Source organism: Haliotis rufescens, unplaced genomic scaffold, assembly GCF_023055435.1.
Source record: "Haliotis rufescens isolate VD_foot unplaced genomic scaffold, xgHalRufe1.0.p SCAF_1, whole genome shotgun sequence".
Classification (NCBI taxonomy): Eukaryota; Metazoa; Mollusca; class Gastropoda; order Lepetellida; family Haliotidae; genus Haliotis; species Haliotis rufescens.
Genome location: NW_025963779.1, coordinates 582,360 through 599,008, shown reverse-complemented (window position 1 = coordinate 599,008; position 16,649 = coordinate 582,360). Strand labels below are relative to the sequence as shown.

General features: G+C 39.3%; 1 protein-coding gene across 4 annotated transcripts in view; it reads left to right on the top strand.

The window, feature by feature from the left end:
• The window catches only part of LOC124124177 (beta-1,4-galactosyltransferase 4-like), a 74,084-nt gene extending 71,665 nt beyond the window's left edge, over positions 1-2,419 (top strand). For all 4 annotated transcript variants that reach the window (XM_046487276.2, XM_046487275.2, XM_046487274.2 and 1 more), the window contains 2 exons: positions 1,059-1,193; positions 1,468-2,419. In XM_046487276.2, coding sequence (XP_046343232.2) covers positions 1,059-1,193; positions 1,468-1,495 — 163 coding nt within the window. In that variant the 3' untranslated portion in view covers positions 1,496-2,419. The remainder of the gene's footprint in view (positions 1-1,058; positions 1,194-1,467) is intronic.
• Positions 2,420-16,649: the final 14,230 nt, after the last annotated feature.

Below are 16,649 nucleotides of genomic sequence, written 5' to 3'. Positions count from 1 at the left end.
CAGTCACGGCCCTTATATACTAACGTTCATTCAGTACGGATGTTGTTAGGACTGTCTCCGTGTACAGTCATGGACCCTCTAAACTAACGTTCAGTCAGTACTGTTGTTGTTAGGACTGTCTCCGTGTACAGTCATGGACCCTCTATACTAACGTTCAGTCAGTACTGTTGTTGTTAGGACTGTCTCCGTGTACAGTCATGGACCTTCTATACTAACGTTCATTCAGTACGGATGTTGTTACGACTGTCTCCGTGTACAGTCATGGACCCTCTATACTAACGTTCATTCAGTACGGATGTTGTTACGACTGTCTCCGTGTACAGTCACGGCCCTTATATACTAACGTTCAGTCAGTACGGTTGTTGTTAGGACTATCTCCGTGTACAGTCATGGACCCTCTATACTAACGTTCAGTCAGTACGGTTGTTGTTAGGACTGTCTCCGTGTACAGTCATGGACCCTCTATACTAACGTTCAGTCAGTACTGTTGTTGTTAGGACTGTCTCCGTGTACAGTCATGGACCCTCTATACTAACGTTCATTCAGTACGGATGTTGTTACGACTGTCTCCGTGTACAGTCATGGACCCTCTATACTAACGTTCATTCAGTACGGATGTTGTTACGACTGTCTCCGTGTACAGTCATGGACCCTCTATACTAACGTTCAGTCAGTACTGATGTTGTTAGGACTGTCTCCGTGTACAGTCATGGGCCCTCTATACTAACGTTCATTCAGTACGGATGTTGTAAGGACTGTCTCCGTGTACAGTCATGGACCCTCTATACTAACGTTCAGTCAGTATGGATGTTCTTTCGACTGTCTCAGGCAACAAGGAAACAACAACAAAACAAACGCTTTCTCTTTGATGCAAATTGCGTGGCTGGCGGGTACTACAAGTAGAGCAGGTCATGCTTACCCTGGTATCATCACTGTTTTTCTCTATTTTGCCTTTTACGCTTAATGGAATCTGTATCGGCAGTTAATAGAGAAGATTGTTCTCTGACATTGACGTCATATATCAGCATCACCTTCCATGTGACCTTCATCTCATACAGGCTCGCGCTACTCGAGACGGCGGAAAAACGCATGGCAGAGGATGGGCTGACGTCACTGAAATACAAGATTATTCACCGGAAATATAAACCATTCTATACCTGGATTCAAGTGGATATAGATATGAACTATTATAGGTAAGTTCAGTAATACACTTATATTGTAAGATATAAGAGTGATTATGTTCGTCGGCTTGATATAGCCACGTCAATTACAAAATCCGTCAGTGTTTCGCTGTAGCAATTATTGTTACTGGTGAGACACATCCACGGCAGGTTGCCCTCCTGGGCATTCAGGGGGCACGAGGGAAATGATAACTAAACAATGCTTTAGGTAATGACTATGTTTTATATATCAGAGTGTTTCCCCGTTTGTGTGTGATATATCTGAGAACTATTTTTCCTGTTTCAGTTCAATGGTATCCAAGTGGCAACAGTAGCAACACTGACGATCAGGAAGAAGCATATGTACATATATAAACTCTCTGTTCATATATGCTGCGATAACTCCAGCCGTGGACGCCAGCTCGGATACCACAAGTGAGCGCCCTTGACACCAGTCACATGGCATTGGAACTCTTCCATCTATGAACTGAAATATTCTCATACTCAGCACTTGAATTCCATCAATGATCTGTATACTATAAACAGACACCATATGGTATCTGTATATACCAGTGCATTCGGAACAGCGAACTCTAAGTGCATTGGGAAAGATGGATTCTCAATAACTGTACACCATGCTAGAGTACCGGGACACGTGGGTGCTGGACAACAGACGAGCTGCCATCAGCCAGATGACCACCACGGAGGCCGCCTGTGTCATTAACTCAACGGATATGTCCGACTTCTGAGATGAACTCCACAAACGCGGCGATCAGACAAGACTGACGTCACCTTGTAGGACAACTGTTAACTTATTGTTCTACTTGTGTAGCAGGACTGCGTCCGACGAGCACAGACCACAGACGCTACTGTGTTCTTCGATGGCCAATTTTTATTTCCAGACAGCTTGAATGTGAACAAAACAACCTGAAACAATCGGGCCTACAATATAACACATATAAAACAATATACACGTGCACGTATTATAAACACAGATAGACACATGTAATACGATAAGAGACAGGACGTAAAGTTGTTGAGAATGCACTGGTTAATAAATTACAAATAAACAGTACATCAATGACATGTAAACGACATGTAAACCTACCAGGTGTGTGGGCCTGGGTTGATATCACACCTGGGGACGATACCGCGCTAGGTTTCTGCACAGTAGTGCAAAACTCGTCAGCAGAGGAAATAACATTACTGATATACAGTACACGCAGACATGCCAATAAGAATAAATGTTTTCTATCATATATACATGTCTACATATAGCTGAACACGATAGAGCAATACTATAACATGCCACATGCATTCCTGCTTTCATTCATTCATTTATAACTTTTCATTCATTCATGTATGCTTACCTTCATTCATTCATTCATTCATTCATTCATTCATTCATGCTTACCATCAATCATTCTTTTAAGCTTACCTACATTCATTCATCACATACATGCTTGCTCAGACTTACCTGCTATATCACAAATAAACTCAACTGTTACTTCTAAAAATACAAATATTACATTTTAGTTCAACGCTTATACATATTTCAATAAATTTAGGATACTTATTCGGTTGTTTAAATCAATAATAATCACGAATCCATATTCCGTCTATTCGTGTCTAAACACACAAATATCCAAATACAAACAATATCTACAATATTGCAAATACTATTTAATGAATAAAATCCTCAATCCAATAATAAACTACTCACCTTGAAATTTGACTAAATGTTCCCCAAAACGCTCCTTGTGAACAACAGGTGAGAAAATCGTGAATATATATATCGTTATCCTTTGCAAGTAGTATAGGTAATGGTGGTTCTACCACAACACCACTGGGGCCAGATTTATACCCCAATACCTATACTACAGGGGTAATTTTTTATGCCGAACCGACGATGCACACCAATAATCGTCATGAGACTAAGCTAAATTGTATTGAAAAGGGTTCTGGCTCACCGCCACCCGAGCCATTCATGAACCCTATCAATGCTTCTATGATATATATTTTTATAGGTAATGGGGGTTCTACCGCAACTCCACTGGAGCCAGATATATACCCCAATACCTATACTCCAGGGGTAATTTTTATGCAAAAGCCACGAAGCGATTCAACGTCATGACTTGTTTTAAAAGAAATATCAATATTAATTAATAATAGATAAAAAGTTACTTTAGCCTACGAGGATATTTGCAAGGTACAGGGGCAATACAAAAATTAGCCACTGTGGCTAAGGTATCTAAAGATGTAGCCAAGGATTGGTTAAAGAAACAAGCGATGTGGCAAATATATTTACCAGACCCGCGTTATACACCGAGAAAGAAGTTTGAAGAAGGCTGACCTCTTGTTTCTCCCCCATGATAGGAGAGACGTAAAACATATAAATACGCTTTAACCGTAGTAGATGTGGCTGGTCAGAACAAAGAGGCTGAGCCATTAACCGCGAAAGATTCAACAGAAGTAGCTAATGCACTGAGCCGCATATATAAACGTGGACCACTAAAATGGCCTAACATGTTTCATGTTGATCCTGGTTGCGAGTTTATGGGATCGGTAACTAAACTATTAACAAAGCACGGTGTCGCAGTCAGGCGTGATGAAAAAGAGGCCCATCGTAGCCAAGCTATTGTTGAAAGATATAACCGGACATTAGCCGAACGTTTGTTTGGATATCAGTATGGATTCGAAATGAAATCGGAACGATTAAGATCAACCGAATGGGTGACACGATTATCAGCTGTTGTATCAGCTCTGAATAATGAACTAACGAGATTAATAGGGAAGAAACCATCCGATGGGATTCAAATGAAATCTGTGACTTTCTAATCTTCAGCCCTGAGGAGAGGCAAAGAACAAAAACTTATAGAGTAAACGTAAGATATTTATACCAGCCCGGTGAACTCGAAGGAGGCCAACGTCGTGCAACCGATCTGATTTGGTCCCTTAAGATATATACCATTAGTCGGTTGGTTATGAAAGTAGGAGAGCCTATTCTGTATTATCGTAAAGATGGACTGGCCCGGGGATTTGTTCCAGAAGAGTTGCTCATAGTTCCCAACGATACAGTATTACCACCATAACCATAAGCATAGGTAGTTACACCGTCCTTATCAATCCACCTCTGTGTATCAAAGGGGGATAATGATGTATCGTTAATTCTTAATCCATATATATATCCTGTGACTGACACTTATTAAAGTGTTCATCTCGTGTTTGAATGTTCTACCATTGAATAGTGCTTCTTTATACTGTTCGTGTTTGATATGTTTTCTTTATAGAATACATCTTAGGTCTTAATCCGCCATACTCCACAATAGGAGTTCCAGCACATTGATCCTTCATCTTACCTTACACCTTTTTATTTACCGCGCTGTGCAGTGGATCATCTTTTGGGTAAACTCTCGTATTGTACATATCCATTTTTTTTGCCATGTCTTTATACACATCCTTGGTTTGTATTTCCATCAACAAAGAATCAATATCGGTATATAACACCTCACATTTATCGCCGTATTGCTTCTTACGAGTAAGTTCGTTGTAATGAAAGTCATACATTAAGTGTTTTGACAAGTCAAGAATACCCATACCATCGTACACCGGTCTGTTGAATTTTATATTATCGAATATCTTGCTTCTGTTAAAAGCCGGACTGGCTATAAGTTTCCTAAGTCTTTCTTCCTCATTAGATCTGACCAATTTAACATCAACACGCTTCCTTAGATTCTCCATAGTTTTGCGGTGTTATTCATGCGCTTATATAGGTTCTTTTCGAAATCGCTGGTAGCTATCTTTCTTAAATCTGTGTTCAGCCTTATATAGGGCTCCATCCAAGGTCTTTCATCAAACTTAAGAACTCTGTGTATTTTCTTAATTTTCATGCCTTGCCATAGATATAACTGGAGATTTCTGAAGTGGACAATATATTTTGTCTTATCCATCAAATTTGGCGCGAGTTTTTCTACGTTAGCTAACCTAGTATTGCCAATCTAAGGAGTGTTGATATTCCGACATCCAATATCGATTAACCATTAATCTTTCGGGAGCTAGCGGATACCTTTTATGGTCTTTGTGTAACTCTGCTGGATATTCTAAGTCAACTTCTAGTATGTAGCTTTTATCGGAATCTGTTGGATATCATTCACATCGATATGTTTTACCCACTCCAAACCACCCGTGGGTAAAGGTTGACTCATAGCCCATTAGTACACATTGTTTGCGTTGAGATATAATATGTGCATATCAGGTTTACTCGAAACATATCCTTCCACTGATTTATTATTAGCCTTAGAATACCTTTTCGCCATCATTGATATACCACCTCTTTATCCTTTGTCAACAAACAACTGCATATCATAATCGGCGAGTAAGTTTAATTCTACACCAGTGTTCTTCAACAATGCATCCCACGATAGTCCGGGACTGGAATAGTACCATGCCGGATCCAAGCCGTATTGTTTTAAACATGTCTTTCTAAATATCTCCAATAAATCGGCGAGTAACAGTACATCAGTTTTTAAGTACACATCGTGATAATAACCTTAATTCTTACAACCTAGTTTATCCCACACCGTTAGAGCGTGTTCATTATCGGCATCGGTATTAGATTCTGTTAAGTCACAATAGAATGATTCAACAAGTGGCAATTTAGTTATGTCGAATCTACACCAATCATCCATATATTCGTAAGGATATACACCTTTTATCATATAATGGGTAGGTTTCTCGGCAGGATAAAGCCAACGGATAAAAACGATATCCGTTGGGGTCATATGCGGATAGAGATGCAAATATCAAAGGTCAAGTAGGGACTACTTTTTGTGTTTATAAACAAACATGGCGTCGCCCTTGTCATTCGGCGATCGAGTCAGAATTAACCATCGGGAATCTGGATAAACTACAGAGATAATTGCTTTCATAAGCAAAAAAACAGTCTAATATACTTAAAATCAGTGTCTAACTGTGACGTCGCTAAGGCATTTTATAAGTTTTGGCAACTTTGGACATTTAAATTTCGAAACAATTTTGCGAGGGCACTAGCCCTAGCCAAGCGGGGTCAGTAGCCATATCTGTGCTTGTAGACCTCTGCGGCTTGAAACCTTTTCCACAAATTAAAATAGTTGGATTTGGCCGAAATATATTTGAATTGTTACCTTCTTTCGTTTTGTCGCTGTGTGTACATCTGATTGCACTTCAAACGTTTTGACAGGACAGGCCGACTGTCAACAATGTCTGATCGTGGCCATGACGTCTCATAGACTAGGGTAAGAGTAGCTTCCCTTTGACAAAGGGCAGTTACTCTAGCGGACAGACCGATGGATTGCCGCGAAATGCAAGTAAATTTTGTTGTTGTTATGCGTATATTTTGCTTCGCCACTGTAAAAGAAACAGATTTCAGTTGGAACTATATTGGCTACTGTCAATGTCCGACTGACACATCACTTACCCTGTGACGTAATAAATATTAATGCGCGCATTCCAGGAAAACTCGCAATGTTAATGTAATGTTTGTGAGGGAGGGAAAGCGATTTCCAAACACAAAATTAAAGAATGACATTATATGATAAAGAGGTTATCACGCTTGTGTGTTTGGGGATGGTAAATATCCAAGGCTCGCTAAATACAATGTTTATTCCTAATACAGGATATTTACCATCCCCAAACACACTCGCATGATAACCTCTATTTCTCAGCAACAAATGCCGCCACCGATCAGTATATTGATTTGTTATTGCAAAGTCATCGAGAATGTCTGCATTAGCTAAATTATCCAGAAACTGTACGGAGTCTATAAATCTAAGTCCATTACTTTGTTTTTTTCCCGCTTTCCCATCCTTGTCCGTATAATGTATAGTTTTAGTCAATGAGAATGACATATATTTTTCCATTTTATTAGGAATGCACGTTAAGCCACCGTTGGTCTTTGAGATAGCTTGCTTCATGAGATGAGAATCATATCCTCTAAGGTTATGAAACACAGTGTGGATGGGTATTGTTTGAGAATTCATTTTCAGTTTCAAGTTACACTAGTTATGCTCCCCGATAATTACCCGTGACATGGTAATGCAACTCGTTGATTTCTTATAGGCCCTCCAATCATCCCTCGTCATACAGATGGGTTTCTGACGCGATACATTGTCCCTGATTATTCTATCTTCATTTAATTTGGTAGATATTCTAGGAACTTTTTTCGCTGCATCGGGACCTCTGTAAATCACAGGCACATTTGTTTTCCCCTCATACCTTACAACTATACTCAACAACAAAAGTTCCTGTGCCACCAATATTTTAGTGTATTTTTAAAACAAGTAAAGTTTGGTTTTCAATATTGTAGTACATGTATGGAATCAAGTCACAAAAACGCAAATGCTGCAGAAAAGCATGAATTCCACGCAAAAGTTTACTTAAAATTATGCATCCCCATGCATTTCACTACCCAAGAATGGGTATTAAAACATGTGCGTTAACGGGATTCCATATGCATTGTTTTGCATCGTGCTGACAACAACCACTCAGAAAAACAACACAATTACGCAATTATTCAACATTATGAAATGCCACGCCTGTCCGTCTGTGAGCCATTGGTATGCTTGAAGCAGGATCGAGTCAACGTGATGTTGCAAAACAATTTAACGTCCACAGAAACACCATTTGGTGTTTATGGCAACGTTGGCAACAGACGAATGCAGTCAGAGACCATCCTCGGAGTGGCAGGCCACGCGTAACCAACATCGACAAGACAAGTGGATTCGAACAACACACCTACGAAATGGATTGGAGCCAGCAACAGTGCCTAGGGATGCTTGATAGAAGGGAATGTGACTATCTAGTAATATAAAGTCGAGCGGAATATAGAATCGGTTACCCAATGCATTTGCATCAGCAAAATCTTCTAGGCTGGTAAGATCAGCACTTTCACCATCCACACGCAGTCTCATTATATTCGCTGACTTCTTTTACAGAGTGTACACCAACGTACGGAATACCTAGACCATGGTTAACTACATGCAGACGCCAATCTTTACTCATAGAAACATAAAATTCCTGACAAGTACGCTCATATGCGAAGCTATTGTATGGATTATTTGAGGAATTCCATGCATGATCCTGCAGTAATGGGGCACTAATTTCTTTAAGTATACGTCGAATCTGATAGTACTCGTGAAATGATTTACAGATTTATTTAGTTTAAAGCCTGCCGCATAAAGAAATACACCGCATCCTGTTGTTGCACACCATATGGCAAAGTTTAACTGGTTTTGACAAAATTGCATTGGATTGTGGAAGATATCAGGAATCTGAACAAAAAACTTAGCACTTGAGACTCTTACTAAAATCAACTGGTTCGTAAGGTAAGTTGCTCTGATACTACTCTCGGTATTAGCACCTCCCATATTGAAGTTATAATATAGAATCTTTGTACATTTAATATGTATGTTACACTCCCGGGAATAACAAATGGCCAGTCTATTCAACTGCTTCATGCTATCGACAACTCGGCTGGACAACTTCAAGTTACTCTCTGAGATAGAACGTATTACCTGCGGTGGACGGTTATAAGTGCTGCGAGAGGTAATGATAAGTTATTACTAGACCGTAGCACTATATCTGACGGGTATTACAGCATATGCTCTCTCAATGATGAAATTTACAGCTTTTGGGAGCTAGTCTCACATAAAATGAGTCGAATGGGGTGCTGATTTTAAGCAGTGGAGCACATTCTATAAATCTTGACAGGGACTTAGCAAATACGCTTGGATTTATAAGAAGAGAAGTGATATTCGACACAACAGTGCATGGAGTTAAATTACCCAATATAGTTCCCTATTAAGAGTTGTGCATCCATCTTGATCAGATCAGTACAACGGATAATATTAATATTCAACTCGAAAGTCCTTCAACTCTGCTAAGAGCTATTCCAGTCAAAGATGAAAAATATGATGGTGGCAGAACGGAATCTTTCTCATCATTGCAGTATTAAAAGTTAAAGCGGGGTATTATTACAGATCCAGAAATTTCTGTATTAGAAGTAAAACATCAACCTGTACATATAGGATATTTGAGTGTAACACTCCATATTATAAATAATTGTTGATTCTTCAGGCCCTGGAATACATAACCTTAGACAATGTAATACAATTGCGCTTTCTGATCTTCGAGACACAGAAGGATTCAATAAACCCGGTACCGATGGCAAGTTATATGCTTTACACTTACAAGATAATATATACAAGCGGAAAGAAGTTGTATACACAGGAACAGCACTTAATTTAAGAATGTTGAATAATGTCAATCTTAACAGTTCCCATAAAAACACTTCATACAATCTTACTCACAATGATGAGAATAAATTGGTTATGGCTGAAGTAAAAATCGAGTGGTTACTGAATATGTTATTGCCCCACCATATGTGATGATGGTTAAAAGACATTATTTAACTAATATAATGGATAGTGGGATCATACAGGGGGTTCAAGTTAATAAAAGTAAAAGCATTTAATTTACTAAGATATTTATGCCATATAATATACATCTAATCGAGCTGATGTATACTCTCAAGTCATTATCAGCCAACCATTTAAACATTCGTGTGCCATAATATACATTATGGGTTTATATCCGGTGCTTGATGAAGCATCTGAAAGGATGGATACTGTTGATGGCTTTCGATTATATCAAATAAGTGACATAAAACATCGAATAGAGAATGAGAGGGAGTTGAAACTTGGATTATATAAAAAAGTATCACAGATATGTGAATGCTCTCAACGGAGTGGACACTGCCCCCTTGTAACAGCTAGCATGGGACCTGGTGTAGCCGGTGTTGGTTTATTATCAACTATAATCACGGCGCCTATCATACTTGGCATGGAAGTAGCGGCCGGAGTTATTTCTTGTACGTTGCAAAAGAAAGCATTAAAACATGACAGTATTCGTGTGCTAAGCGAAACAAAGTTAAATAGCATTGAGGATCATATTTCAACAGCACTGGCTGATTGTAAGATATTCGATGAGGAGTTTCATTTAGTGTTGTCAGAAGTCACCAAACACAACGCCATGAAGGAGGAGATTCGTTCAAATTCTTGTAAGACCAGTGACATTAGTGAAGACGTGAAAAATAAGTTTATAGAACAGGGGAGACATGGCACGTCAGTAATTCCGTGCCAAAACCACAGAACTGGTTGGAGATTAAGAATAGATTGTTTCCTTGATTGGATCGCACATTCATTTAGATTATTGCCCACATACATCTCTAATAATGGGGAATCACAAGCCAACAAAGGAAGAACTTGAAAAAGCTATCAAAGCTTTTATGCTCCAGGACAAAATTATCAAATGGCGAGATTTGCCTCAAGGTATATATTATGTCAGTGATGTTAAACCATCCAAATACAGTTATCAATTGTTTCTTCCCAATTTAAAAGAAGAGTATACAGTCTGGTCTCCTAGTAAAATGAACAAAGAACTTGGTAAAAATGTTGCATATCACTTTCTTCATAATAACGGTATGCGTATGAGAAAAATAATAGAGAATATTTTCATTACAATTTAGTTCAGAGTCATGGCGATCGTTGAATCGCATCATGTTTTTTGCATATAAAAATTACCCCTGGGGTATAGGTATTGGGGTATATCTGGCTCCAGTGGAGTTGCGGGAGAGCCACCATTACCTATTAAAAGTTATATCATAATAGCATTGCTAGGGTACATGAATGGCTCGGGTGGTGGTGAGCCAGAACCCTTTTCAATACAATTTAGCTTAGTCTCATGACGATTATTGGTGTGCATCGTCGGTTTTCTATAAAAAAAATTACCCCTGTAGTATAGGTATTGGGGTATAAATCTGGCTCCAGTGGAGTTGCGGTAGAGCTACCATTACCTATACAACTTTGTAAGGTTTATGTGGAGTGACCACAGCCCTTCTTTGGTGTCCAGTATACAGCATGGCTAAGTACCCAAGCTGGCCATACATACAAGTGGGCTCGAGTAGGGAGAGGGCTGAGGCTATTGTATTAGTGCACAGGGTGTGACATTCACAAACTAACCATGCAATAAGAGTGCTGTGACTGATAGTTAAGTGTTTAAAGTAGGCTGAGCAATAAAATATGTTGACTAAAACTGCATTTTATTATGTACATGAATTATACTTAAAAGGGGAAATACAAGAAATATTCAAAATATGTAACTGTCACACTTGCATACTACATGTGTTTACTGTAAAGAAAACTGTAAAGAAAAAAAAGTTGCAAGAAGTTCTTTACCAAATATCACCAGTCGGCTAAAGTTATAGCAATCATATTATGTAGCTGACCAGTTCACCCTCAATGAAACGAATGAATATGTTATAAGTACATAGTACTTCCCTTACAACTCATCATACGAGCATGTTACCTAAGGCAGCTTATTGCCGAACTCACCTATACTTGTGAAGTAAGGGAGCTAACTCAACATCTGTGTTTTTCAAACGTGTCTCACTGTGGATTCTAAAATTTAGCATTACCTTGCCCGGAAAAATGAAATTTGCTGACAAAGAAACAATAAAACCGATCGCCTAAACGCATCACGGCAACGGTCATGGTAACCCGATGCACGTGAGTTCCGTGCAAATTGAAATGCACATGCGTGCCCCCATTTCTTGCCCTATAAAAATCCACCTGGATCGGATAACATTCATTGGTTATTAAATTGCTACCACATGCCAAGATTGACAAGAAATCAGTGACTCCAAGCCCTTGGACGATTGCAAGCTGGCCAAACCGCCCGGGGAGTAGCCAATGCATTTCAATTCCACGCAAGGACCATATACAGGCTCCAGCAATGGTACCAGACCAACAACACTACAGATGACCAACCACGTAGTGGAAGACCAACGGTCACCACCCGACGTCAGGATCGCCAGATTGTGATATAGCATCTTCAAAATCGGTTTGTAACTGCTGTGGAAACTGCTCGACAGACCATGGGGTACACCAGCGACACAGTAGTGCGGATAATGTGCGTCGCCGATTCACGAGCAGACACCTCCACTGTCGCAGGCCACACCGAGGACCCATTCTGACACCACATCATCGCCGGGACCGACTTCAGCGGGCAACACAGCACCAGCATTGGCGCCACAAGCAGTGGAGAACAGTCGTCTTCTCAGACGAGTGCCGTTACTATATCTTAACAGCAGATGGCAGTGAGAGAGAGAGTCTGGCGACGCCGTGGGCAACGTTATTCGGATGTTTGTGTTGTTGATAGAGACTCGTGGGGTTTTCCGAGAATCATGGTTTGGGTTGGAATTGATATTGCACAGAGGGTCGGCCCTGTGGTCTTCATGAACATCGGACCAGAGAGAGGCAATGGTGTCACAGCAGCTCGATGCAATGATCAAGTCTTGAGACATACCTCATTTGGCACGTCGCTGCAACCACGAGTTACAGCATGGTAAAGCCCGTGCCCACACTGCGAGAGCAACAAGAGACTTCCTCCAGCAGAATGGCATCAGAACCATGCAGTGGCCTGCCCGCAGTCACGATTTAAATCCCATTAAGGACAGTGACTTACCTCCCTTGACATACGGGTGTGTTTCAAATTCAGAGTGAGTGAGTGAGTACGGTTTTACGCCGCTTTTAGCAATATTCCAGCAATATCACGGCGGGGGACACCAGAAATGGGCTTCACACATTGTACCCATGTCGGGAATCGAACCCAGGTCTTCGGCGTGACGAGCAAACGCTTTAACCACTAGGTTACCCGACCGCCCCTTCAAATTCAGAGAGGAAACTAATTTGAAAAAATCAACTTTGTGGTACAGATATACATCAAGAAGAACATCCAGCACTATGGGAATATCCATAGAAGCATGGAGAGCTTGGATCGGCACGTTTGTGCACCCGAGAGGTCACAGGCAAGTATTGGGTATATTACTGAAGCTGTTATTATTGCTGCATCTGATATGAAGAAAATGAATAAGGGCTGTAAATATGATCAACAATCGTTTGATAGCGAATGCCAGCTACATAAAAAGGAACGATGTAGACGTTTAAATAATTTTAGATAAAATAAGGACAGAGGATCAATAACAGACTATAATAGAGTAAGAAATCAGTACAACGATGTTTGTAAGAAAAAAAAGACAGAATATTTCGAACAAAAACAGAAACTGTTGGAATCAAGCATAGATAATTCTCAAACATTTTGGTCATCGCTAAAAGCCATTAAACCAAATAGATATCGCAAAAATGACATTGATATTCAAGCCTGGTTTAAGCATTTCGGGGAACTGTTTTCAGTTCCATTTAGCCATGACGATAACAATCTATTTGACATGGAATTCAACAAAGATAAAATTGACAGTGTAACAGATGATATTCTTGAATGTCCAATATCTAATGAGGAAATTATTGACAGCATATCCAACCTTAAAGATAATAAGGCATCTGGAAATGATAATGTGATAGCAGAGTTTTTTAAACATTCCTCAGATATTTTAATACCATATTTGGAACTTATTTTTAATATCCTTTTTGAGAGATCATATTTTCCAGAGAACTGGACAGTTGGCATTATTGTTCCTCTTCACAAACAGGGCACAACCAGCGATGTTAATAATTATAGAGGCATAACTCTCCTTAGTACATTCAGTAAAATATTTACTTCAATTATCAATAAGAGACTTGTTTTCTGGGCGGATTCTTTGGATAAAATAAGTGAGTCACAAGCAGGTTTAAGAAAAGGATACTCGACCACTGACAATGCTTTTATCCTATATTCTATAATTCAGAGATATCTATCAGTGAAACGAGGGAAGCTATATGCTGTATTCGTAGATTTTGCAAAAGCTTTTGACTCTGTGAAAAGGGAAAACTTGTGGTCACTCTTTCAAAGACATGGGCTAACTAGTAAATTGGAAAGTTACTATGCTCTCTATATAAAAATGTGAAGGTGTGTGTCCGGAACAATGGCGCTATATCGGATACTTTTGTAAGTAGCATGAGTGTCCGACAATGGTGTATATTAAGTCCCTTCTTATTTTCCTTTTTCATAAATGATTTAGCATATCAAATCCAAAAGAATTTCACTGATGGAATACAACTGCACCCCGAAACTATTCAATTATTTCTGCTTCTTTTCACTGACGATATAGTCATGTTCTTGAGCACAATACCTGGCCTGCAAATGCAAATACATGTATTAGAGAGTTATTGTGACGGGTCAAAACTTACTGTAAATATGGATAAAACCAAAGTTGTAGTTTTTTAAAAATGGTGGTAACATATCCAGAAAAGAAAAATGGCTTTAGGCTTGTGTTTTACAAGTAGATTAACTTGGTCAAGGAATGCACATAACATTTCATTGCAAGCCAAGAAATTTTATTGTAGGCATATTAAAAAGTCTTAGAGTTCTGGACAATGTTACATATGATGTTTATTTTAAAATATTTGATACAAAAATAAGCCCGATTCTATTGTATGGATCAGAAATTTGGGGCCTAGAACATTTGGATGTTATTGAGAAAATACATTTATATGCATGTAAAAGGTTCTTGGGGGTAAAATCTAGCACAGAAAACGCAAGGGTATATGGTGAATGCGGACGGTTTCCCATGTATATCAATAGTTATTTAAAGATTATTAAATACTGGGTCAAGCTATTAATATGCCATCTTCAAGATACCCGAGAAAATGTTATAATATGATGCTTCTCTACGACAGACCATGGGAAACAAAATTGGGTATCAAAAGTTAAAAACATGTTATACGAATGTGGATATGGTTGTATTTGGTTACAACAACATGTAGATATGCCACAACATTTCTTCGCCCGTTTGACAAAGGCCTTAAAAGATATGTTCATTCAAAAATGGCATGGTTCTTTGTCCAGTTCTAGAAAAGCAAATTCTTACACTACATTTAAGACTACTATAATACGAGAACCTTATCTATTAAGTGTACATTTACATAAGTTTAGAACAGCTTTTTCTCCATTTCGTTGTGGCTCACATGATCTATTTATTGAAACAGACAGATATGAAGGTATTGCAAGAGAACATAGACTTTGTAGGATTTGTAAAACTGATTGTATTGAAGATGAATATCACTTTTTATGTGTATGTCCAGTGTATAAAGATTTAAGAGCAAAATATCTAAATAACTATTTCTACCGCAACCCAAACGGTAACAAATTTTGTAAATTAATGACTTTTGATTATACAGAAACTATTAGAAATTTATCAATGTTCATTTATCATGCCATGAAACTAAGAAAATGTATGAATTTGTAACACGCCCCAATGTACTATAGGCCTTTGGCCTCATAAGTACCATGAATAAAGTTTGATTCATTCCCTGTGGGACGAGATTCAAAGACGGCTGAATGACGTCCGACCAAGGCCGACAACTGCAGCTGAACTGCGTCAGGCGTTCCTCAGAGTGTGGGCTCAAGTGCCTATGGCCTTCATCAACCGCCTCATCCATTCCATGTATCGACGTTGCACGGCAGTTATCAATGCACATGGCGATACTGACTTGTGATGCCATTTTCTCAGAGACTAGTGTTGTGTTTCACTTTAAGAACATTTGACACTTTAATTTCAACTTTGATGATCAGTTTTGCCAAGTTTCATCTTTTTAATATATCTCAAAGTATGTTTACAGTGTTTGGACAAATAAGGTTTCTCATATATCTATCCATGGTGACGTTTCTTTTGCGGTTCAGTATATTATAAGATAATTTGAAAAATGGTGAAAGGCGAAATCGCTGAATTATTGGTTGACCCTATCATGATCGAATTAATTCTATCATGATAAAGTTCATCAACTCTATGGTGCGGATAACGCCGAGAAGGGATTGAAACAAAGTATGGCAGTGTATATGCTCAAACATTGTTTAGTCTAGTCTAGTATGTGACAGTAAGGAGTTCCTAAAGCAGGATAGCAGAGACAAGGGGGGCGTGAAACATTTTCTTGTCAAGAGAGTTCATATTGACGCTTATCTACCGCTGAGTGTGACGTCATGCTTAACACTTAACGCCATTCTTATGCTCGTTGTGTTTTGTGTGATCAATGACGTGGTAACTTAGACAAATGTTTGTAAATATGTCCTTTACCTTACAATGTCCCTGTTGTGTTGATAGGGGACCTTAACATGTCCTGATTTAACTAATGGAGGACCTCGACAAGCCCAGGTTGTGTTGATGGAGGACCTCGACATGCCCAGGTTGTGTTGATGGAGGACCTCGACAAGCCCAGGTTGTGTTGATGGAGGACCTCGACAAGCCCAGGTTGTGATGATAGGGGACATTAACATGTCCTGTTTTAACTGATGGAGGACCTCGACAAGCCCAGGTTGTGTTGATGGAGGACCTCGACAAGCCTAGGTTATGTTGATGGAGGACCTTGACAAGCCCAGGTTGGGTTGACGGAGGACCCCCTTAACATTCCCAGGTTGTGTTGATAGGGGACAATAACATGTACTGTTTTAACTAATGGAGGC